The sequence below is a fragment of the Echiichthys vipera genome (genome assembly GCF_963691815.1).
Source record: "Echiichthys vipera genome assembly, chromosome: 19".
NCBI lineage: Eukaryota > Metazoa > Chordata > Actinopteri > Perciformes > Trachinidae > Echiichthys > Echiichthys vipera.
In genome coordinates this window covers 22,820,606-22,847,716 of record NC_139844.1, presented here as the reverse complement: position 1 = coordinate 22,847,716, position 27,111 = coordinate 22,820,606, and the positions used below count along the sequence as shown (strand labels likewise).

The window sequence follows — 27,111 nt, the reverse complement described above, 5'->3', positions numbered from 1 at the left end:
AGGGACCTTTGGTTTATGCAGAGTTTCTCTTTCCTCTTGATTCCATAGATGAATCACATGAGCCTGTACTCCCTGAATGTGTGAAGGGATTTACTCCACGAGTAATTAAACAATCAGGGACTACAAAGACGCTGACTGTCTTATTTTACCCCCAAGTTGCAAGCTGGTGTTGAGTGAAGCCAGGAGATTTCAATATACAAAGATATTTGCATGCAAGCCCACGTTCGATAGTCATGTGATATGGTTTCTATACCGCCACTGGAAGAGGCACGAGAAGAGAGTGATTGAATGTATACAGTGTGCGAGTGCATCATAGCCCCTCTGTTTCCTGTCAGATGTAATAAATTGCGAGGTTGTGATTTGGCTTGAGGAAAACAGGGCTAGTGTGTAAATCAGCTACAGTCTGGAGGGCATTCAAAACAATTTGCACACAAATACAGGCATCATTTGCTTACATTAACATTTTTCACGTGTGCCAAGAGTGTTCATTAGCAGCTAGATGGGGGGAGAGGTCGACAGCATAACATAAACCTCTCTATATAGTTTGGGTAAGAAGAAAAATGCAGCTGAAATTGTCTGCTGAACTTTCCTTTGAAAGCAAATTTAGCGGCACATTTGTACGGTGCAGACGGCTGTTTTTGACAAAAGTAAGCTGCTGATAGTGACTGTGGATGTTCATTTGAAACCATTCAACTGTTAAACTTCCTGCTTCTTTGCATATTTGCTAGTGACTCATCCAAAATGCTTTACTCACACCTGGGCAAGATCACTGCGTGGACAAGGCTGACAGAGGGAAAAGGAGTAAAGAAGGGGGGAGAAAACCAGCAAAGGAGAGTGGTGATAATACGTTTTGCATTAATTTAAAGGTCCGTCAAGTCTGGCAATAGAGTGAAGCGCATAAAGAAGGAAGGGAATGAAAGAACATCCATTATGGAGAGAAGGGAGGAGTGAGTGTGGGTGAGGACGGAGTGAAAGTCTGCGTGTGTTGTGTCAGCTGTCATCTGTGTGTCAGAGCACATCACAGAAGCTGTGAGGCCTGTGCCCACACCTCCACTGTCACCCTGCCGTCTGTTGGGCAGCTCCACTCGCACGTGAACGTGTCTTCAAACCACTAACGTCCCTCTGTTTCTCAGACTGACATAGCAAACAACTGTTTTCAATCTCTGTATTTTCTCCACATAATTTCTTTGATTGAATATCTGTTTTTCTAAAGGACTGAAACCAAAACCTTGTTTGTACTCAAACTCCATTGTAGCTGCGCTGGAATCACCTCTCAGATGTCTGAGGCCTTCTGGGTTTGGACCCTTTTTTATTACTTAAGGACATACGTAATGCAATGTAAGGATACGCGGTTGCCAAGAGACATGCCTGCTTCTAAATATGGCCCTGTTCGTAATGTTTGGTGCATAAAACCCTACAGCAGATAACAACGGGCACATTATAGGTTATCAGCGTTAATGGAGAAGTACTGGAGATACTTTTATGATCTCAGAGTTATTAGTTATTAAGAGTTCTAATAAGCAATTTGACACACACACACACACGCACACGCGCACACACACACACACACACACACACGCACACGCACGCACACGCACACGCACGCACGCACGCACGCGCACGCGCACACACCTTGCTAAAGCACTATTTCACAAACGACAGCGGCGCGCAAATTGTCTGAGATGAAAACAAAAACGGCAGCTTTGTGACAACTAATTTGAACTCGTTTGTATGCACCTCTGTTCCCCGTGTTGATTCTCTCTGCGTGCGACAGCTGCTTGTACCTGTGTTCTCTCTCGCCGGGTTGCTAATCAATGTCTGACGGTGAAATCTACTGAGTCCTACCTTGCGGAGGAAGGGCTCAGCGCTGCTCAGAAATGTAAATGTTTGGGTATTTGCATCCTATGGTGGTTTCCTCTGGGGGAAACAGCAGTCACTCTTCATTTGAACGCTTGTACTATATTAGGCAAAGTTAGATGATGTTATTCTACTCAGTTAACGTCATTATTAAACAGCAGTCATATATTACCAAATGAATGGTAATACGAGAGAGAACATTACTTTCTTTATGTGTGTGCACCAAATGAATGGTAGTTTTGTCTAGTTTGTTTGTTCCCATTTAATACCTGCGGAAGAACTAGTTTTATGTTGTGCAACACGATTTAATTTAGTTCTTAGAAGTAGACATTTGACAAAGCTAGTCTCCGTTTTGCTTGTTATTTGCTCATGGTACAGACATCTGATAGAATGTGTAGGATGACATCTGGGCGCCTGGTGGAGTCTGGCTCTCTGTATGGACGGCCTTGGAGTGTGTTTGTCATACACACTGAAGCCAAGGTCAGCCAAAAGACACACACACACGCAACTCATTAACGCTGATGGATTGCAGCTCATGTCAGGCTAATAACACAGGCATACGTATACACACCATGCATAAATACCCACACCAGACCACGGCAGACGGGCATTCATACACAGATGGAAACGGACCTGTCACCTCAGTGTCACCTTCAGCTAATCCTTGTGAGACAGAGAGCAATCCGCACCGGCCACACAGATTTACCCGTAATCCCTGCGAATGAACTCTCTCGGAGCAGAAGTCTGCTCCGAAAGAGAGAGTGAGAGCATGCAATCCGTGCGCCCACACACACATATTATGTATTTAGATAAAGTGCAGATATGCTGCAAAACACTTGTATAAACTTAAAAAGGCACCTTGAAAGACAATCAGGAAGAGAACGTGATAGTGAAATAGTTAGTGTGCTCTTTTGGTTTCTTTGTGTGCATGTGTGTGTGTATGTGTGTGTAGACGCAGATTTAATTGGATGGGAATGTCACGTAGGACAGGGGACATGAGTGCTGCCGGTGGTGTAGGTCGTACACCAATTACTGCTCGGCGCTCTTCAAAACTAGACAGGAGATGGAAGAGTGAGACCCCACTTCATTAACAAAGTAAGCCCCTGTGTTGATAGCAGTCATGCAGGGCAGCTCTGCGGGGTGTGGGGTGTGGGGTAGTGGTGGTGGGACGGGAAGGGGGAACTTTTTGTTTTAAACTTAAAATTGACACGCAAATTGCTGGTGAGATAATGACTGCAGCCGGAAGCTTGAGTTTCGATTGCTTGGCTGTGGATTTGTGTGTCCGTGTCGTCAGGAAGATACAAACTCTTGCAAAAAGAAAATTGGTTCAAGTGAACACTGGGTAGAATGTAAGCGGTGACGGTAAAGGGAACAGTTTATGAAGTTTCCTGCAGACAGTGAGGTGTATGTACTGTATGTATGCACTGTATGCAGTGGTAGAATAAGTATTCAGATCCTTTAATGACTAAAAAGTGCTGTAAAAATACTCCACTACAAGTAAGTCCTCCATTTAAAACCTTACTTGATCTAATTTTTGGATAAATATTACTGCTGAATAAATGTTGAATTTGACCGCCGTAGATGTTTAAGGTAAGTTTAACTGCTGCTGCTCCTCAGAAAAATCCTTCATCCTTCGGTTTAACAGAAGCATTCAAGGTTACCACATTTGTAGGTACATGATTTTCACTGGACGGGATTGGGCAATTATTAGCAAAGTAACTCGTAACTACAGCTATCAGACAAATGTAGTGGAGCATAAAGTACAATTATTCCCTTTGAGATGTAGTGGAGTAGCATTATAAAGTGAAATAAAAAGGAATTTCCCAAGTTAAGCACAGGTATCTCTTTAGTTTAAGTGACTTTAAAAGGAAGGCTTGATTTTAAAAGAGTTTAAATAAAGTATTTGACAATGAATTTTTAAAAAAGGGTTTGAGCTATGAGCAATTTCATCAAGAAATAAAAGATTAGAAAGAAAGAGTTTTTTCAGCATGAGGGGTTCATCTTGGCTCCCCCGAATGAGGCAATTGATTGGTGATTCCCATTTTTGCTATTTAAAATAAATGAAAACGCTTACTGGCGCGCACACACACGCACGCACACACACACACACACACACACACACACGCACGCACGCACGCACGCACGCACGCACACACACACACACGCACACACATACGAGACAAATCTATATATAACACCTAACCCTCCCACCTCCAGTGTCGATCCCTCTCTGGGTGCCGGCAGGGTACGGTGTCTGGATATTGTGATAGGGCTATGCTTTCTAAAGGTCAGTTGTTGCTTCCTCCTGTGGGGGAAAAGCGAACTGACTGCCAACCATCTCTGCAGCATCTGTCACATTCTAACTACTGATAATTAGCCAGCAACACACCACAGCAACCTGACTGGCTGCCTGAACGACTGGGTGGCAGCCCGACTCAAGAGAGAACATAACTTTCTTTATGTGTGTGCACCTGTGTGTTTTTGACAGAGAGGGATGGGAGGTGGAGGAGAGAGAAAGAGGATAGAAAAAGGCACGGAAAGAAGGCGAGAGAAAAATGACTTGACTGTTGGTAAAGGCTGGAAATTGTCCGAAGTGCCAGCCCATCATTTATCAACGAGGCGGAAGCACATATAGCTCGTACTACTCATTACCTGCAGCCTCTCCCTGGCTTTCCCTAATACCATCCCCGAGCACACCTGCCGCTGCTCGCCAATGTTTCAACTGTCACACACACGCGCACACACACACGCACAGACACACGCGCACACACACACGCCCTTTGCATCATCTACCTCCATGTTTCCCTGAGACCTCAGTGTCCCATTAGAAGACAATGAAGAGGAGACACTGTCTTTGCTGGAGCATGTCAGACAGATTCAACATCACTGGCCTCGCAGGCCCCAAATACACCCATCATCTCCAGCCCACCTAATCAGAGCTGTGAAGAGCAATGGGACAGAGGGAACTGGAGAGGTTGGAGATTGTGGTTAAAAGAGGAAAGCAGGGGGGAGGATAGAGGGATGCAAGGAGAGAGAGAGAGGGAGAGAGAGAGGGAGAGATAGAGAAATATGACAGAGATGTGATGATCGGCCCACTCTCTCTCAGCCCTGGAGGCTCAAAATCACCGAGATACAGTAGCTCCTCCATGGAGCTGGGGAATGACTGTGCATATAGAGTACACAACAGTCTTCTCTCTGTGTACAACCTGCATACACAGTAAGCACACGTTCATGAAGCCTGTGTAGTGTGTGAGACTTGCTTTTAAATTAAGTCTTAATCACAGACGTACACTGGTAGAATAACTTTCAAATTAATTAATTACTCAGATGATGCCGATGGTGGCGGTTTTATCTGTGCAGCCATGGCTTAAGGATCTGATCGTAGATTGGGTTTTTCAATAGCTTCGGTAATTTCAATACTATCAAATGTATGATAAATAGAGATTGTAACTAGAGATGCACTCAGTTTTTTCCGATCCAATCCGATACGATACCTGGGCTGAGCGTTATCGGCCGATCCCTTACACCGATCCTATCCTACTGTTGAATGAACCGTATACCTGTCCATGTGAGTGAAGGCATCAGGCTTGACATAAACATTTAGCCGAGTTAAAAAAAAGGTTACAAATTAACACAGATAAATGTACTTCATATTATTAATTAACAAATAACAAAGTGTACATTAGCAGCAAAAATAAATAAATAACACTTCCATGTAAAGTGCACTGCAAACAGATATTTTAAAATGTAATATAAAATATAGCAGCTGTCTTAAAACTTACAAACAATGGCTTAATTAACTTGCTGTGTATGATATTAATAATAAAATAAATGACTGGATCGGAATGCTGGATCAGCTTCATTCATCCGATATCCGATCCAGCTAGTTAGTCAATATCGGAGCCGATATCGGATCCGGGTATCGGACCGGTGCATTTCTAATTGTAACGTTATAAACGCGTGGTTTTGAAAAAGGTTCAGAATTTCAATCTTTTTGACAACCTAACTAACGACTGCCCAGTCAAAGAGACCAGAGTGGCTCAAAGGACTGTACCAGTGTTTGTTTTTAGCTCCTCCATTAAAAAACATGTACACTTTTTGTCGAGCACGTTCAAACGGCTGTTGTACGGTGGGTGGTAGAACAGTAGCTTGAAAGACCCTCGAGTTCTAAAATTCTCACTGATCCTAAAACCTGCTGATCTAAAAACCTTGTCTTAGCACTGTGCAACATGCTTTTGAAAGTGGTATCTGGAAAATGCTAATCCTAGTGAATATCAAATCTGAATTATTCTCTGTCAACGTTGCTGTAAAATATTTTGGGCCACAGTTAACTATTTATCTGCAGAATATTATTATTAGAGTTATTAGATACTTTTCAACTCCCGTATTTTCCGCACTATAAGGCGCACCACATTATAAGGCGCACCTTCAATGAATGTCTTATTTTGAAACTTTTTTCATATATAAGGCGCACCACATTATAAGACGCATAGAACAGACGCTACAGTCGAGGCTGGGGTTACGTTCTGCATCCATGAGATGGAGCTGCGCTAAAGGGAACGTCAACAAAACAGTCAGGGGAGGTGATCTTGTTGCTTCCTCCACTTCCGCACCATTGATTGGTTCATGTTCAACTCTCTGGCTGCTGCTCTATTCCCGTGTTCTACTGTGTGACTAATGGCCTTGAGTTGAAACTCTGCGTCGTAAGCGTGTCTCTTAATAGGAGCCATTTTGGGCTCTTTACACAAACACACAAATGGAAATGAAACGGCACGCTTCACGCAGTCGTATATCTCAACATGCACCGCGCGTTACTTCTTCTACGGGGAAAATAGAGTCGGCGGCTGCTCACGGTAGTTGCGAGACCTGTTGTGGCTCAATATTGGTCCATATATAAGGCGCACCGGATTGGAAGGCGCACTGTCGGCTTTTTGAATTGAATGTTTAGGTTATAAAATTTCAAAAAAGGAAACGCAAAACAAAACACAAAAATGTATTAATTATTTGAGTAATTATCAGTTAGCGGTTGTGTTGGACATTAATTAAAAAGTAAACTGCAAAACATAATAGCTGCCATGTCACTTTGACATTAAAGGAATGCCGCCCTGATGTTCACTGCGATGGAATGGATGCGGCGGGAAACATCCCCTCACATTCCTAAAGCTCAGCAGCTGAAAGCAGCACGGTTAGACATATAGTCATACATGTCCATGGTTACAGTAGCTGTGACGTAAAGCAACCAGGATTTGTAATTAATTATAACATGCAAAGGAAACGCATGAGCAGGTCGGAGGGAGCTGCAGAGACAGAGATGTGAGAAGTGAAAATCAACACGGACATTTCAGAAGGGAGCGGGGTACCATGGAGGGGTAATGAGGGTGTATGTGAGTGTGAGTGTGCATGCGGGGGAGGGATGGTGGTGGCTGGGCTAGGGTTGGAGGCTGAGCCAGTGCCTTGACAGCGCAGTAGGAGCCAGTGCTGTGAAGTTGGTTAATCCTGAGGAGCAGGGGATTAGCTCGGTAGGGGGGAACCGCCTCGGCAGGGGGGCTCTGGGAGCCGTTGTCCCCGACCACAGTGCCATGCTGTGGGGCTAGTGGAGTTGGTTGCCTCCTCCCCCCTCCAGAACTAGCCCTAGGCACTGTCTGACCTAGTATGTGGAAAAAGATCCACACAGTCACACACACATAGACATAGAAAGGCATGCACAACAGCTCATCGGTTCATTGTTGCTGTAGAGGGGCTGGGATAGAAGAGTGAGGGCGTTTTCACATGGGCCCATTGGTTCCAGTGTGACTGATTGTACAGAGCTCACAGGCCCACCTGGGGGCTGCAGCGTCTACACTCTCCTCTCATCTTCTCCTGTCGGCTCTGAGCTGCTAAACTCTCCTTGGTTCGCATATCTTCTCTCTCCCTCCCTCTTTTCGCTGCAGGGTCCCAACCACCTGGGGCTGTAGAGCGGCGGGGCGCTCTGTTGTTATTAGCATCATCGCCCTGCTTATTATTTTTCCCTGCCGTCTCCAAAAGAGAGTGCTGTTGGGCAGGGAGCTGAAATGGACTCAAGACGGACCATTGTTTTGTATGTGTGAAAAAGCTGCCTGTATGCATGCAGTGTGGAAAAAAAGGTAAGATCTAAGGTGGAAGGCAACATGTGTGAGCTGAGTGAGTCTGAACGGACCGGACTGTGCGTGGTGTCCTCTCTCTGGCAGCATGACAGCTCCTTTTTTGCCCGCAGACAAAGGAGCAGATCCCCGTCAGAGCGCGCTCATACGGGCAGCCAGGAGGCAAACCCTGCCTCTCGCCACAACTCAAAGAGCAGATGTAGCTTCTTCCTTCTAGTAGTTTGAGGTGGGGCCTCTCTCACCCCTGGCATCCAAAAGGAGAGGGGGGGCTCTCTATTGGTGACTGGCAGACCCAGCGTGCAACACCGCCCGCGGACATCAAGTGCTTAAGGACTCGTCGGTTCACAGCGACGCCCACAGAAGACTTCCACTGAGGGCAGCGTGAAGCATGATGAAACCTCACACTGAAATCTTCATCTCGCTGTATGTTCTCGGTCATGCTTGACTTAATGAGATTTACTACTGTTCACTTCACAACAGGAGCCATTCAATGGTCCTCTGCAACGTCTTCGGGGCATTACGACGTGCCTCCCGCGTCAGACTAAGCCAGCATTCGTGACACAGCCCATAATGCTGGTCAAAAGTAGATTGCCCCTTACAGGAAACAGTTAAACTCAAGATTTAGATGGAAGACGGTTGTGTTTAGAGTAAAACGAAGGCAATGGTTAAGTCAGACTGAGGCCACTTGAGACAAGCTCAATAACCTTCAAAGAGATGGGAAAAAAAAACACTGTTCTGACAGCACTAGATAATGCAGTATGCCGACACCTGGATGAACATACACAGTGGTAAAGTGCGGGGACATTTATATAACAACAACAAATGTGTCAGTTAATGAACCTGAAAAAGAACACATGGCGCTTTCTTAAACAGATTTCAGAGGCACATCTGTATTATGTACTACAGGTTAAAGGGTGATTTTAGTTTGAAAAGCTGCAACAAAACATCATCTTTGCAAATTGCTCTTCTCTCCTCCAGACTTGTTAGCCAAGCTGCACAACATCCCTGATGAGGATGGCTAGTTGCTGTACTCAGTGTCATGTTGCTAACAGTCTTCATGCAATATTAACTTGCAATAGAGCTTGGGAGGACGCACAAACCTGTGCATAGTGCGCAATAAATAAAACAAAACCACTGGTGATTGACACATCATTAGACACCCATGAATTATTCAATATCTGCAATCATATTGGTTTGCCAAAGGATCTACATGCTGAGGAGCATGCAGGCCCAGGGTACCTGATTGCAAGTTAAAAGCCTCCCGAACATGACTGCTCCCATCCCTAAAAATCTGTCAGTGATTAGTTGAGAGAGTGGAGACAGGAATAAGCCAGCTCAGTCCTTTGAGTGTTGATGTGGACCCCCTGCTGTTCCCAAAGAAAGGCTGCATCCTACCAGCTTTGAGATGGCTCTGATTGAAGACATAATTGTGAATGTGGGTGAATTTCACGGTTAGGAGCGTGAAACCATCAGTGAGATGGATGGAGAGATGGGGAGCGCGGGTGGCGGGAAGGACTGCAAATGAGGTATCAGGGTGCCAAGAGCCAGAGGTGGAAGGTGAGAGACCTTGGCCTGAATGCAGACGGACACGGACGGACACACAAATATACACAAGTGCGAATCTATATGAACGTAAATTCAAGAAACACTGGGAATACACAAGTGTGCACAGAAATGCAGACAAGGAGAAAAGGACGGCCGTTGTAAACAATCTCTGCATCAATCACTCTATAAGCGAGGCAAATCGACTCTGGCTGTCGCACCGTTTCATGCCATTCCCCAGCCTTCACATGCCGTCCCCACCAAACATCCGCAGATCAAACAAGGCAGCCGTTCACATACGCCGACTAATGACTTTGAAATGTTATTAGCTCTCGATATTACAACTGCACTTCAAACCTGTGCAGTTCTTCCTTGTTGTGCAGAGGTGTCAAAAAAAGGCTTGAGTAATAGTTCCCTTATCTGCACTGGCCAGGGTTTAGTCCTGCTGTGGACTGGCTGCCTCTCTGTGGGAGTCTCTACTATCTTTAGAGTTTTGGACCAACAATACTGAGCTGCAGTTGAGCCAACTGTGTCTCACAGCAGAGCCACACCAGCCAAATCTGGTGGTTAGCTACATAATAAAGGATCAGCACTTAATGAGGCTCATTTATCAAAGTAGATGTGAACAAACGCCATCCAAAATGACCTGATCTTCAACTGTGTTTTTTCCCTTATCTTCCAGCTATGATATTTATGCAGTGGGAACCTTTATGATCCTCTTCAGTTAAAATATGAAATTTGAAGGTCAAAAAAGCACTTTTAATGCATGCAGAAGCAAACTTCTGGTGCTTGTGCGTAGGAGCGGGAGCAATGCCAAGCTTTTATTGAGTCAGATTGCTGTTCGTATGGAGAGAAAATCTGTGGTTTTGATCTGTGTAGGTAATCACGAGGATTCAAATCTCAGTTTGAGTGTTTTAACGGGGAATAGTTATCAAGCTGGGTTTCATTTTCAGACCGATAATTGCGTTTTTGTGCTCGTCTTGTTACAAAGAAACTAATTTGGGCAATTAAATAAACCCCTGTTTATGAGTTTTATGAAATAAACTGCCATCCTTAATCTGTCAGGCACTTCCCCAAGCTGTTGAGGTTGTGTGATTTATAGCACCTGTCGTTTGAGCTGATTTGACAGACCAGCACCAGGTGCCTGTTGTTGACAAACCTTCAGTGTCAAAAACCCACCTTAAGCTTTAAGCGGTTCACTCTCCCTCTGTAGCACAAACATTCATATTGAGGTGCAAAAATCTCCCCTCTGCTGTTTCACATTGTTGAAATATAAAATCGTAGAATATATTACTGTTTAGTTCATCAGTCATCAGATATTCAGTGGATTAAATTTGAATTCTGTTTCCCAAATGATTGTACAAGCCTCATCAATGTCAGATAGCCTACTCGAAAACTGGATGTACTGCAAGTCTACGCAGGGGTAGGCAGCTTTCTGGAAAAGACAAAACCAATGCCAGAATTTGAAAATATAGCCCTTCTCCAGTAGCTCTCCATCTCTGCCGAAGCCTCCCACCACAGGAGTACAGGCATATGCGTGTGCTTCATACAGTAACCTGTACGAGTAGTCATTCATAGTGATCCCTGTGATGTAAAATAGCTGCAACCCTATGAGAATTACCCTCCTGTTTTCTTTGCAAGCTCGTGGGTCATCCTTGTTTTTGTCCTCCTCTTCCTTCTCCCCCTCCCCAGTTAAACAGGTTATAGGTGTATTCGCTCATAAGCAGAGGAATATGGAGTTGTTGATGGTCAGAGGACTGCGAAACAGCGCAGATTTCTTTAGCAGAAAAAAACGCTTGCTTCTCTAATTTCCCAAACCCGCTGTTTAAACAGCAGTGTGCACTGGCCGATGATACTCTGAAGGATTCCATTTACGTTAAGAAACACACCCATAAATAATAAAGAGACTAAATGCAACCCCCTGGCGCCTTACTTTGTGCACAGAATACTGTATGTGCCGTATAACTAGCAAAAGTGGAACTGGAATTCCGTGGTTAAGATCTAGCATCTATCTTTCTGTCAGAGGGGAAGTGCAAGTGCATCTACATTTATGAAATTAACTGTAATTGGCTAAAGTCTGTTTTTCTCTCTGAATTACAATTAACCCCAACTTTAAAACAAGGCTATGTAACTTTTGCTAAACACGGCACATGGTAAATGTTTACTGTGTAACTAACAGTTAGCTCGTTTACTCAGAAATTACACAAGAGTTACACAACAGGATCTTTAGTTTGCTAACATTAGCTAACATTAGCTACCATGAGCTTCTCCACCAAGTAAAGCAGTAGCAAAACCCTCGGACTGACTAAGGGTGCGTTTGAGTTATTTCTTCTTTCCAGTGCTTTAAATGAGCCGGTACGCACCAGTACACAGTACCTGCAGTTCTAGATTTACCCCCCTGGCGTACAGGGACTTTTCTCGACATACTAATGTGTACTGTGTCTTTTCTCGGACTTCTCACAAGCTCCCAGAACCCTTTCCTTTCCTCTCCAAATCTGTCTTTCAGCGATTCATGGCACTTAAACTACAGTACCCAGGGCGCCCTATGTGACGCATGCCTTTGCTCTTGCCGGTAGCCGATTACGTGACTCCAACTGGTTTGTTGTCATGGAAGTGGAATGTCACATTAATTCATGATCCACAGCAATGTTGGTAAACAGGAAAGAGCAGGAGATTAAAGACCTGACAGTACTGTTGGCCTGACCGCTAAAAGGCACAAAGAGAAGGGAAAACCCAAACAAAGTCTGATGATGACTGAACTCTCAGTCAATGACAGTCAAATACTACTGAGCCGGTGCAGGTCAGCAGCAACAAGCTAAGATTAGCAAACAACCTGTTGCTATGGCAATGCCTGTTGCTAATGCCACCAACTGTGACGTTAACAATAACCTCGTTAAAGATAAATGGTCAGACTGTCAAAGGATCAAGTACGGTACTTTTGAACAACCTGACAGTTCTGTTGAAATCCACTGTTGCCTTTTTATTATTATGGATATTCAGTGGTGGAGAGCAACAAAGTACATTTACTCAAATGCTGTACCCGAGTACAGTGTAGATGTACTTTACATGAGTGAATTCCTACTTTATACTTCTACTCCACTACATGTCAGAGGATATATTGTAATTTTTACTCCATGACATTTATTTATTTATCAGGTACTTTACAGATTCTGATTCTCAATAAAACATTTTTTAATTATAATTAGAAAAATATATAATATATATATCATATATTGTTTTAGATTGAGCTACACAGATATTTAAATGAATCTATCAATTATGTAATGATGCTTAGATTGTATTTTAAGTACAATTTAATGCTAAATGTTTTTTACTTTTACTTAAGTGATATTTTGAATGCAGTGCTCACTTACTTACTTACTTACTTACTTACTTACTACAGTGTTTTCAAGATTCAAGATTCAAGAAGCTTTATTTATCCCGAGGGAAATGATCAGAGTGACAATAAGCTAACATCAAATAAATCAAACAATAACTAATGTGACAGAGTGCAACAGACATTGTGGTGAAATGTAGGTATATAAAATATACAACCATACGCACTGTGCAGTTTAGCAGCAGATTGATTTAAAATAAGTACAAACTAAATAAGCGATGAGGAGCGATAAGTGAAAACAGAATCCAGAGCTCTGAGTACCATTGTGAATATTTGAATAGATTAATATTGTGAAAATCAGCATTATCTTTCGTTGTCTTTTATTCACTATAGAAATTCAGAATGTAGTACTTAATGATTTTCCGATATCAGCCGCCCGTTTCACATGCCAACAGGTGAATAGGGGAGTACTGGCACTCATTTTTTTCACCTTAAAGCACTGCTTGTTTTAGAAGTTAGACTACACAGTCTCACTTCAATTAAGTTTAAGTTTAATGAAGTTGTCCAACCCTCAGCCTTAACTCTCCTGAGGATAGATCTGGATAGAGGATTTAGTTGACTCTGTTGTTGGTACGTTGGATTATTCAGTTGTCAGTGAGATTTCTTTGAGTCAATGACAAAGAAGAGCAATTTTGCTGTCTTTGTTGCCACCTAATTTCCCTCCCTGTTTACATTTCTACAGGGATAGATAACACTTCAGGAGTGATGTGCAATTGTTGAACAGCTATTGTGACGCTTAGTCTTTAAAATAAGTTTTCTTTTTCTAAGCGCCATTGCTCAAAGGTTTAAAATGTGCACGATTATTGGTATTTATGCTTGTGGAACAGTGGCTTTGCGGCCCTGATGAATAGTGTGTTTTCAAATACATGTTTGAAGTGGAAAACTTTTATTGTAAATGATGCATCACATTAGTTGTGCTTCACAGACTCCACAAAGAAAAGATGTACTTGGAGGCATAGCGACTGATATCTGAATGCCTTAGCTACTTACGGGCCTATGTTTGTATTAATCATAACATCTGAACATGTTTGTATTAATCATGGGGTGATTCTCTGTGTGTTTCACAGTGCTTGTTATTCCAGTAACAGCCGTCAGCCTCTTTGCATTAAATTGTGTTTCATGTTCTGGCATCCATAAAGGTAGGCTGCAGTGTTCACAATGTTGATAGCAGAAGCATTCACAGCAGGTCGCCACATTTTGTCAGAAAAAAGGTAGACCGTCCACATAACACATTTTAAACGGAAACCTGAATTAGTAAATAATGTATTTGTAATCATTATCATAATAAAAAACCACAAAACTCTTCTCAATATAGCACATCAGCTATAATAATATCATGCATGCATTCTTCCATACATCCGTTTCTGCTCTTAAAACATCAATGTTCATGTATGTATGCTTCACACCATTTGACATGGTTTTGACCTTCTGACTGTACAGCTGTTCCTGCAAAACGACTCAATAAAAGCCTAGATTGCTTAGAAACAAGTTTTTTGACTGCTCCGACAATTCACCAAAACAGCTTGAGCGACCTGTTAGCTTTTAAATAAGGCTGGTGAATATGACCCTGACCTTGTGTTATTTTTGCTGCAGCCCGACCACCGTGCTTTTTCTTCCGTACCATTAAGAGTTCAAGTATTTTGTTCGCAGAGTGGGTTATTTTTTTCCCCGAACCGTTGCAACCTTCCAGAGTGTAGTGCTAGGGCAGAAATACCAAGCAAGAGAGGCCTCTGGCAGTTCTTTGAGAGAGGCAAAGTAGGTTAAAGTTTTACAGTGCTGATAATTGAGTCCAGTTGCTAAGGGCCTCCAAGAAGCTTCATGATTGCACAAAAATGCACACAAGGGCACAAACAGAGAGAGAAACACATACAAACACATCACACGGTGAAACGCTGATTTCTTTGGAGCTCCAAATGCCCTAGATGCAGCAGCAGCACTCAAATTAAGCAGCTCAGAGACAGAGGAATCAAATGCGTTTCCATTAAGGGGCAAATATTCCATCTAGCTCCTGTCATAACGACACTGTATGGCAGCATTACGGGGAAATATCAAATTAGGCTGTTTCATTTGGAGGACTGTTGTGCATTGCGAACAGCTTTGGAGATCAATTGAGCAGCTAGGTAATGAGCGGCAGCGGTCTGCTCTAATATACTCAGTAATGTTCTTTTGATTGCTTTGGTTAATCTCACTCTGCCGTGCAGGGGAGGTAGACCCCTCGCTCAGCTGAGCCCAGGTTACAGGGAAAAAATAAGAAATGTGGAGTTGTGTCCCAAAATTGAAGCGATACGAATCAAATTTTTTACATCTGGACAACCCCTATTCATATTTGATGCAACTAGGAATTCACATACTCTATGAGGACACTACCTATCTGTTTTTAAGACGAAAGGACCCAGATGACTAAGCCACAGTGGACGACCTCCACATGAAGTGTGGCTGATGTGTCGAAGCTGAAGTGTCGAAGCTGAAGTGGATGGAATCAGACAGTACACCAGTCTGCTCTCTGAAAGCGAATCCTCTCACTCATGCACCACTCAAACACAAGTAAGAGGTGCTCTGTTGCTCCACAACAACACTCACAGCTGTGACCATTTAATATGCTCCGGCTCGGATACATTCCTCTGCACCTTTTGCTCCACAGAAAATGCTAACAAACCTGTCCAACCACTTTTGCAATATGCTGCACCGCACTACTGCATGCCACACCATCTGCCATGTTTCGCCGCGCAGTGTGAATATTTATTTGCTAAAAGCGGATGGCTCAGCTTCCACTTTTTTTTTTGGAGAGTCGTCCACACATACTCTCTCTTGTATCTTTCTGAGATCAGCTGCTGTTAATTTTACGTGACTCTTACCTCTCCACGTGGTCCAGGTTCCCTGATACACCCAATCCTCCGATTGTGTAGAGTTTGCCGTCATACACCAGGCTGTTGTGTCTGCAGCGGGCCACAGTCATCCGGGACACCAGATTCCAGTTGTCCAGCAGGGACATGTAGCACCATACATCGGCCACCATCACTCCAGTCTCTGTGCCCCCTGAAAAATTAAGGTTAAGGGTTATTAAAGTGGGCATTGAGGGTTATTAATTTAATTTATTCCCTGTAGGATCTACTTTAAGTCCTGCACTCAGTCCCTCATTCCCCCTCCACTCAAACACACAGTAGGAGTCATGTCACATTAGACTCAAAAGACAGGACGACTGTATATCCTTGTGTAAAAAAAACAAAACAGGATCCAATCAAATGATCTAAATACATTTTTTGAGCAGTTTTAAGAATGCACTTTACATCGGTTGCACAACGGCAACACAAGGGGCGACCACTCGTTCAAAACACCAATGGCGGCTCCTAAAGAGGTTAGCTTAAATGTAGCAATAGCATCAGTTTTATCAGAACAGGAGAGTTTCTCTTCATTGAAAGAAAAGAACTGCATTAAAGGCTTTTCTCTGTGGAAAAGACGTTTTCTCTCTTCTCCTGATTAAATTTGGTGAGAGTTTAATAGACGGACGGTTCATCCAATCACCTGCCAGGTAGGTTTTGAAAGTGCCTGCCCTTTTTTCCCCCAAACAGTTTCCAATGACGGCTTCTCAGATGGTTCTGTGTAACAAACCAAGAGTCATGTTACTTGACCATGGCGATACATCGGCCGACGACAGCTGACCAGCTAATAAGCTAGCTATCCAGCTTGATAACTGATGTTAGCAGTGCACTTTGGACCAGTGAACATTTGTGTGGTTGCTCGTTCAAAAAGCTGAGGTGAAGGACAAAATGCGTGTTTGTATGTTTGTAAGTAACAATAAAAAGGAGTATTTAGCAGGAAAGCTAATGCATATTGTTGTTCATTGTATGTGGCTCTTGTGCTGTGTAACATCATCAGGCTGCGGATACATGAAACGGCAGAGTTTTTAACTTTATGCCTGCTCCTGACTCAACGTACGATTTACACCCAGTCTTGGTGCAAAGAAGCCTAGATGGTGCAACCGGCAAAACTATTAGGCTGGACTTTGAGCGCCACGTTTCAACAGACTTAGCTTAAGACCAAACATAAGCCCCGTTAGTGCTACCAGCCCCTGATGACCTGCCCCACTAAAGAGAACCTGTTAGCTAGCAGAGCCGTGCGGCGCTTCCTTCTTCTGCTGTAAAGAGCTGTATTTCCTGTTTCAATATCCACTGTCTTTTAATCTAATAAGTGTTTCTCAATTGCCGTGGAAACACTAACAGGAGTGCAAAAGAAACCTTTAGCTCCTAGACAAGTTTTTCTAACTCTTGGGCATCCAGTGTTAATATAATGATTCAAAAATTTAAACATATTCTTTCTCCAAATTATTTTCCATTCTCCACTCCGATGTTGTCTTTTTTCAGGGATTTAAAAGAAAAAGTGCACTTGGCCAACTGACTGAAAGTTGCTAGCCTCTGTGTTGATGAAGAGTCAACCAGCCAACCATCAAGACTGTACTTGTTTCAGCTCTCTTCAAAAAAGCCCTGTTAGCTGTGTAGCCTGACATGTAACACCAACCGTGACTCAGTGACCCTGCTCTGAGTGCGAGGAAGGTTACAGACCGGAGCCTGTTGATTGGCTAGAACACCTCTGATTTCCCCACTGGCTGTCTGTCTTACAGCGGACACATGCATACCTGTTCCAAATGCCCAAACACAAATTTACATTTATATGAAAAGAGGGAGGAAAGGTACACGCAGGACAAATCCTGCTGCATTTCCAAGGTGCAATGTCAAGGTCTGAGCACCGTGCAAGATTCCCGCACAAATGGACCGTGGAGGGAGAAATTCAGTCTGCCTCTGGAAGAGCAACTTAAAGGTGTCTCATAGAGGGAGTCACAGAGTGCACAGTGTGCCACTATGAAACAAAATAAACCGAACAGAACACTGCAGTGCCTGTAAAGCCACACAGAGGAAAAAGTAAAGAGAAAAAAAATGAAGGTAATAGGAGAAACATTGGACTGTATATAAGAAGGACTCTTCTGAAAAGCAAAGCATTAAAGTTTTATATTGGACTGCTCTGTGTTTTCAAAGCAACACATGAGTAAACGTTGAAGGCAGTCACCCTTTCAGAACTCTTCAACTGTCTCCGCAAAGGTCAAAAGAAATTGGCGATGGTCTGGGCAGCTTCGCTTTGTCGAATCATAGCAGTCACAAAGTGAAAATGTCCTCACTGAGAGTTCATGAATTAAAGTGTGGAGACCTTTATCAAGATTCTGCATGATGAAAGGGAGTTTGTTAAAAGGACGAGTAATGGATGAGAAATTGCTTTACCTGATCTAAAACTGTCGTCTTACGTTCAAAAGAATCTGTCAATTGCTCCCATGATAAACTCAAGCCAGGAAATGTCAGTTCCTTACTTCTTCGTGTCCAGTCGAAAAACTTGGGGAACGTTGTGGAATTTATTATCGTTATCAAACACGTTTTAGTGCCTGTCTCTTTAAGCCCCCCTCCTAAAAAAGTAGAGGTGCAACGGATCACCGTTATCCGTTGGGATCGATATCCGCGGTTCGGCACACACGTGATCTGAGGATTGATTAATGAAAAAGTTGTGCGCATGTTCATTCCACACACTTGTTAAGAGCAGCGTGGTCACGGCAAGCGGAGGAAACGGAGGAGCTAGAACGCCCCGTGTCATTTAAATCCCCTGTATGGGAGCATTTTGGCTTCCCTCTCAAGTACTATGAAGAAGGAAAGAGGATAGTGGATGAAGCCGTGATGGTGTGTAGGCACTGTGGCACAAGGAAGCCATATGACAGACAGTGGAAACACATCAAGCATGGCCACGCGTCCACGGGAACACAGAGCTTTGTGACGATAACAGCTCACTTCATCACAGCAGACTGGGAGATGAGAAGTCCCGTGCTCCAGACATGCCCCCTCTACGAGAGTCACACAGCCACTCATCTTAGGGCAGGTACTGACACAAGCAGTGGAGGAATGGAAAAATAATAATCAACGAAAGACAAACTTATGTTAATTTGTCTTGTCTTTTTTCCCAGATTAACGATCCGAACCGTAAGTTTCTTAATCGGTCACTGTTTCCAGGGCTTCTGTATCTGCTCCCTCGACGTCTCTACACCATCACTGCAGCCGGGGAATCACTGTAACGTCACTTTAGCGTCTCTTTCTACCCATATATAGTATAGTTGTGACATCACAACTGTACAGAAGTCCTGACTGCTCATTTAAAGGCATATGAATATGGGATGTGTGCATTTCTCTGTGGGTTGAGCACCATGGATGATAACTACTGTCCTGCTCTGTGCCACTACATGACTGAGACAGGAAAGCTACAATTGTGCTGCTGGAGTGGGTGATTTAGCTCACCTGACAGGTAGATGTTGTCTCCCGCCGAGATGACACTGAAGAACTCGCGGTCGTAGAAGGGCAGGCTGGCCAGCGGGTACCACTTACTGCTCTGGGGGTTGAAACAGGTGACTGCTGTCAGGGAGCGCTGGTTCATCCCGATTGTCTGACGCCCCCCCACCAGAACTATCACCTCCGCTACACCTAGAGGACAAAGGAACAGGAGGAGGAAGGAGAAAGGAGGTTATTGGGGTGGACAAAGGAAGTAAAGCGATGGGAGAAAGGAGGTCATAAGGGAAGAGTTCCACCAGTAAATAAGAGCCAAGATTGAGTCAAAGCCTCTCTGGGAGCTCCTGTAACCAACACGCACAGATTTTTGGATTGTTGTCTGATGTTTAAGCATTTTGCGGATTTTAAGGGCAAGGTGAATATTTGTATATTTACAGTAATAATGACAACGTAACAAAATAAACCTTTGAACCTTTTCATAGGACCTTGATAGGCCGCTTGAAAACCGGCAAACACAACAGCAGTGCATAAGTGCTGTGTGAATTCAGTAGGCCTTGGTTTTCCGTGCGTCAACGACTTTGTGGGGAAATGAAAAAAGAAATGCAAAGTAGAAAAGTTTCCTCTTGGTTAACTTTGAGTTAAATGGGAAAGTATAACTCAATTACCAAGACTGATGGGGCTGCCATTTCCTTGGATCCCGCCCAGCTCTTTTGTTTTCTTGCTACTAATGTCCACACACTCCTGCTGAAACATACACTGTGTTTGAGCATGGAATAAGAGAATTGCAAAATCAATAGGTGAGAATCAATTTGTGTACATTTGTGCGTGGAGATGTGTCTGGTCTGATGCACACATGTGTTCTGAGGACATTGTGTGATTAAGAAGATACTTGAGACGCACTGAGCACTCATCCCTATTACTCCTCAGCCGATCTCTGCTCCCAGACACACACACACGCGCACGCACGCACGCACGCGCACGCGCACACACACACACACACACACACACACACACACACACACACACACACACACACACACACACACACACACACACACACACACACACACACACACACACACACACACACACACACACACACACACACACACACACACACACACACACACACACACACACACACACACACACACACACACACACACACACACACACACACACACACACACACACACACACACACACACACACACACACACACACACACAGGGAGCTGCTGGATAAAGACACCAGTGATCCAAAACGCACAAACAGGTTGGCAGGCTGCCACATGCGTGTCTCAGGTCCTCTCAGTCTTCAGCAGCAGGCTCCAGTGAGCAGGCAAGACGACGAGCCGCCAGACAGAAATGAACTGTGTGTTTGTAAGCGGCAGCAGGCAGGCGGGCAGAGGGAGGCGAGCCAGGGAGAGAGGGGAAGGCGATAGGGAGAGATAGAGACAGGATGATAAGAGAGAGAGAGAGAGAGAGAGGGGGAGAGAGAGAGAGCGAGTGCGGGAGGGAAATAAAGAGGGAATGAAAGACAGAGAGAAGAAAGAGAGGGAGTGTAGAGAAAACTAATCTTCATACACTCCAAACCAAGGCTAACCACTGCTTCATCTGCTTGGATCGATACTTTTCCACACAAACACTTGCCTGACAGGCACATCCATAGGCGGCTGTCTTCGCCTTCTTTCTTTCTCTTAAAAAACCTATTCCCCTCTTTTTGTTTTTTCTTTCTCTTTCAAAGCTGGTAAAACACAGAGTTTTTCTCTCGGAAGAGTAGAAGGATAAAAGAGGAGAAAGATACAAATACTACAATGGGCTTTGGTGAGGCTGAGCAAACAAACAGAGCAGTAAGCACTGCCTCAGACATATCGTGGACATACAGCTTAGACTTAGTGGACAGCTTAAAGCTGACTGCCGCTTTCCCTCTGTGTGATTTTGAGAACGTGCTCCTCGGCGTAGGACGGAAAAGAAAAGTGATGGCTCAAGCAGAAATTGTGACAGCGTGGCTGCCAGGATGAAGGTACACAAGCTAAAAGAGGACACTGTATGGAGGGCGTAGGAGTCGCGAGCGTCGCCGCCCTTTCTGGCAGCGTGTAAAAGATGCGCCAACTTGGAGCGCTGCTAAAAAAGATTTGAATTTGTTCCCATCACAGCCCCGCTTTCACAGCTTCATGGCATAACGCCCCACACTCCAAACCACAAAAGGCTCCAACAGACCTCCAACAGACCTTGGATATGCAGCTAATAAATGGGAGTGGAGTTTTATAGGACAGTCGCAGCTACAGCGGCTGTGCTTTGAAAAAAAATTAAGTGAAAACAGGCTCTTTGTCTTCCCTCTCATGAGCCTCCAAGCATGCCTACACACACACACACGCACACACACACACACACACATTAATTATATTGACTTTGCTCTGCTATTGTTCTTCCTTGTGATAAGTTTGCTGCTATTGCTGTGCGTGTTTGTACTCACTTTCTCTTTATCGCACACAATTTTGAAACTTTATTGGATTTGAAGAGTTTGTATAGTGTCTCTGCCTTTGTAGGATTACCATTTCATCTCATTTCATCTTTCACTGACTGCTTCAATTAACTTGGCAAGGTTGACTAGCGTATGTCTAATCAGTGTTCTGAGGTTTGTTTTTAATATTTTAATAGATTCATAGTGTTCAGGAAAAAAACAACATAAAATTCAGTTGCATCTTTAAACATGGTTGAAGAAACAAAATACTAAAATGACCTTATGCCCCAGGTTTTTTTTTTCCCCAATTTAATATGAGAACATAACTGTGAAACTACTGACTACAAAAAATACATACAATTTATCCTCTTGGACCTTCACAGCGTCAAATTAGGCCAGCTTAAGCAGTTGCACATGCTTCTTCAACGTGCCGATATGTATGTCTGTGCACATGCCTTTTTATCGTGTCTTTTTATTATCACCTAGTGCACATGTGCGTGGTTGTTCCCGGCCCTTTTCGCTTGGCCAGACACGTCAGGGAGAGTCCACATCTGGGCGTTGAGGTTGCAGCGCAGCTCTGACCCCTGAAGCCCTGAACACATTCACAAGCTAACACAACCATACACCGGCCTGTCAGTACGCAACAAAACAGGAGAGCAGCACCGCTGACGGGGAGTCACGGCATCGGATCAGATGGTTGCGTGGGTGTGTGCATGTGTGAGTTTTTCCTCCCAAAAGGAAGCCTCACAGGGACGGCTGTCAGTCAGTCCGCGGTTTGATGGGAGTTGGGAAAGAGGGATGAAGGGATCGAAGGATAAGACGAAGGGTTGGGGATGAAGGGAAAACCAAGTCTTGACAGCTCTTGTTTTTTTTCCTGACGGAGTTTATACCCATGGCAGTTTGGGAAGAGAATCTCTGCATCTCCTGATTGATTGTTACTGACCTTTTGGTATATTTCTGGTGTATTTTTAACCCGTCTATATTCAGGAAGAATCAACTGAGCCCAACTTTTGAGCAGCACCCTGCTTAGAGGACACACACTGTATAATCATACACATACAGTACATTTTTCAGGTGGATGTTAGGTTGTGCTGCTCCGGTCTTCTATTATTGGACACCATGCAGCAGAAGTGCCTTGTTTGTAACAAGCTGCCACTGTTGAACTTAATTTCTACTTTGACAGAAGCACTTTATCTGATTCTTTCTCCATCCCTGTGTGCAGACATTTACCACTAAAAGGCACTGAAAAATGTTCTCTAGCCAGTCGCTTGCTATGTCTGTTTGCCGTTTGTTGTTGTGCAGGTAGAGTACAGTGGGTTTATAGAGCTTTTTCACTGAAAGGGCTACCTGCTGCATCTGGAAACGATACTGATAACAGCGACGAGCGTGGACTGAAACAGTAAAACCGCAGGCCTTAAAATAAGAACAAAAGGAGCTGCTAAAACCTTTCTGAAGAGCTGAGCTGAAGTGAAAAATTCTCTGTAGGTTTGTCACAAGCGACACTTTTTACGTACAGCTCATTTGATTCATTAACATCCTTATAGAAAAACATTCACTACTGGTACTTTAAAGATATAATATGTAAAATGTGCACATTAAAATGTCTAAAACGACTAAGTTATAGATTTTGGTGAGTTGTATTCTTACACTACCCAAATGTTTCCGTCAATATTCAAACCAGTTGTTTGATTAAAACCAGTCATTAACCAAGGTATTGGTTCTTGTGATTGGTCACCTGTCAATGGTGTCAATCCCCTTTTTTTGTCTTTTTTAAAGAATTTTTTTTTGGCCTTTCTTTGGATTGGACCGGTGGAGTTTTGACAGGAAATGGGAGAAAGAGAGAGGGGGCGAGTCAGGTCGGAGTCAGACCCGGGCCGCTGTGGTGAGACATTATAGCTTCTACATACATTATATGGGCGCAAGAATATGGGCGCCATCTTGGTGGTTTTTCATTTTGTATTTTAACCGGATGAAGGATTCTAATAATTAGCTATCAGAGAAACAAGCTGAACAAACTTTAGCGGCATCTCAGCTCACAGCCCCTCCGACAATGGGCCACACAGCATTGGAGAACCACTGATTTTTAACAGGAAACTGATTTATTCGCTTTATTTGTGTTTTTACGAATGTTAATCACTTGTTACATTTGTTTTTAAGAGGAGTAAGACCTCTACCGATAAGCCGGCTGCTGGTAAAAGCCTCCTGAACGTCTGGATGTTGTTATTATGTTACAGTGAAGAAATATGGCAGTGTACATTGAGCATAAACTACAATGGCAACATCTGGACAGAGGCGAGCGTTAACTGTCTCAGGATGAGGCTTCAGTCATCACAGGCTGTGAATTGTGATAAAAAAAAAGCCCCAAAGAGTGTCTGTTCTGAGGGCAGGACAGGATTGTGTAAGAGCTGAATCTCAAATTGAAGTTGATGCCCACCTACAGATCGTGACGCACACACACACACACACACACACACACACACACACACACACACACACACACACACACACACACACACACACACACACACACACACACACACACACACACACACACACACACACACACACACACACACACACACACACACACACACACACACACACACACACACACACACACACACACACACACACACACACACACACACACACACACACCAAACCTGACGCCCACACTCAGACAGTTTCTGCGTATTGCCTCCAACCAACTCGACCCCGACCAAATGAAGCCTGTCTCTGACAGCGGCATGCCGTCCATGCTTTACCCCATGCCGGTGCAAGCCGGATCCTCACTGGGGACATAGACACAAACACAAACACACACAGACACACAGTCTCTCCAGAAGAAGAGAGGTTGATGGAGAGATGAACACAGAAAGGAAAGCTTCTGTCGCTTCCTCTTCCCTGCTGCCACGCTGGCTCTTATCGCACCTTGTTATACGTCTCCTTGCTCTCTGCCCCCATGCTGTGACCTTGCTTTCACTATTCATCCTCTTTTTTTACCCCGTGGCTAACACCCTCCCTCTTTCTCCAGCTCTCTCTCTCGCAAGCTACGGGAGTCTTCGCTCCATATCTTGCGCCCTCTCTTTCTCTCTTCATGTCGTTCTCTCTGAAAACTCCAGGAGACACTCTTTTTCCAATGTACACCCCATTTCATCTTCCTTCACTGCGTCCTGTTCTTACATTCTGTTCACCTTCTACCCCTCTTTCAACTCTTTGTGACCTAACCTTAACCAGCCATGCTTTGCTACAGGTACAGTCGAAGGCAAAGTGGGATTGGATTGGGTTGGGTGAAGCTGCAAAAAGAAACACACTGACACCTAATAGTTACTCAGCACGGTTGAAGTTGAGAGTTTAAGTGCCTTTCTCAAACACAGGTCATGTGTATGTGCCCACCCAGCATTAGATTTCTTTGTAAGTGGTTTGCACTACCAATACCAGCTCCAAAAGGTCACTCTTGATCTTGGAAACAGTGGTTGACAAAACCATCTCCCCTCGAGGTCCATTTGGTAACTTTTACGGAGCTTTCAGTCATATCACGTAATCTGCATCAACTCTGTTTTCAAAGTCAAACATGAACTTTAAAGCTCTTCTCTTAAACCAACATTGAGGAAATGCAGATAAAGCGTTTAAAAATAAAGGAAGTTCGACTAAATACAATTACAACTGGGCAGAAGATCCTATTTATGAACCCAAATAGACCTAAGAGAGTATTTTGCTACCAGATGCTGTCATAACAATAATAAATATCAAAAATGTAAAGATGATGAGTGATTACAATAATTATGGCCAAGTCTCAAGTAAGTCCCAAGTCCTTTTTTCGTGGGCAGGTCAAGTCATGTGGCAGGTTTGTGTATGTGACCTGATGTACTAATATGACTGTATGTGTCTTCTCCATCGAAATGTCAACATTTAATTTAGTTTCATTTGTGATATGGGCTATAAATAATAAAGTTTTACAATAAATGATTGTACCAAATCTGTGGACAACAGTACAATATTTGCTGATATCACAAAGCCTGATATGATACAATTTGGATTCTATTGAATTCAGGGGCTGTTGGGTGATATTGTATTGGCATTTAACAACAGGATCAGTTGCATCTATGTCACCTCAAAACTAAAACAGGATTTGACAGTTTTATTACTGAGCTCGAAAAACAATTATTTTAAGTAAAAAATACATAGAAAGTGAGAATTTCAAAACAAAGGTGCATCTTAATCATGCATTGTATTGATATTTTCACTTTGCACATTAATGATATTTGATCATTGAATCCATGATCCAGATCGTTTCCTTACACCCTAAAGGTAATATCAAACATTATTAGGCAAATGTTAGCTAAGCGTCTAAGTTGAGTCTCAAGTTAGTTTTTATTCTGTAAAGTCAAGTAGCAAGTCATCAAAGCAGTGACCTGAGTTGACTGCAGTCCAAGTCACAATGGCAAGCCATATCTTGAGACAGCAGGCTAAACTCTGCTTTTCATGGCCCACTCAGTCCTGGATTGCTTTGTCTGTTGGTGCTAGTTTAGTTTAGTCCAAAACCAGGTGAATAGAAACATTGTTTATAAGGTTAATAGCCCAGTTACCACCTATCTGCAACTGAGCTATGGCATCATAATTGATTCTGTGGATTTTGCTGTCTTTCATTAGGCTTTTGGCTCGTAAAAAGCATACCATATCTTATTAAGTAGACTTGGCACTTTCAGCCACCAGTACTGGGAGCTCCACTACACAAAGCTACAGATTTGGTCAGTGACTCTGATCATTCAGTAGGCTAAGCTCAGCTTGAGGATACAGCATCAATAGATTTGTTTCTCCATGTGCCTAACAGCTTTACTGTGGAGTAGAAAGAAATTAGAAAACATTAGTGCTTTCTAAACAGTAAGTTGCAGCTTGTTTTGCACAAGTCACATCTGTTACAGCTGCCGCTGGCTCCCTCTCCTGTGTGTAACCATTTCAGTGGTTTTCTTTGCATATGCAAAACAGGATATGTTGGAGATTGGCTCCAGCCAGGGACCTCCCTTACCACTTCCTGTTTGGGTATCTGGAGATCCTGACCGGAGCAGAATCCAGTCGAGCCCGTCCAATCCAATCTGGGAGATGCAATTCAGGGGACCTGCTATACATGTAAATACTTGGCCAGATTTTCAGTTGGGGCCGATGTGATTTTCCTTGAGCAGCTCATCCCTGTTTCTGTTGTTTGTGTGTTAAGCCTCAAAGATGCATTGAGGCTTTTGTGATGTAAAAATTGAGGCACTTGTTAAATACCAGGAGACTGGTCCAGGTATAGATTTTGCATGTTGATTACTGATTCCACATGCTGAGCATTGTTCTGTTTAAACACATTAGGTGCATGCATGCTGTTTTGACTGTGTTTGGTTTTGATTAGGCAACATAAATTAGGGAGGTTTTA

General features: G+C 43.6%; 1 protein-coding gene across 4 annotated transcripts in view; it reads right to left on the bottom strand.

Annotated features, from left to right (window-relative positions):
- klhl29 (kelch like family member 29) overlaps positions 1 to 27,111 on the bottom strand; it is a 230,841-nt gene that overhangs the window by 22,294 nt on the left and 181,436 nt on the right. For all 4 annotated transcript variants that reach the window (XM_083934650.1, XM_083934649.1, XM_083934652.1 and 1 more), the window contains exons 11-12: positions 19,242 to 19,424; positions 15,771 to 15,951 (exon numbers count right to left, since the gene is read on the bottom strand). In XM_083934650.1, the coding sequence (XP_083790776.1) occupies positions 15,771 to 15,951; positions 19,242 to 19,424 (364 nt within the window). The remainder of the gene's footprint in view (positions 1 to 15,770; positions 15,952 to 19,241; positions 19,425 to 27,111) is intronic.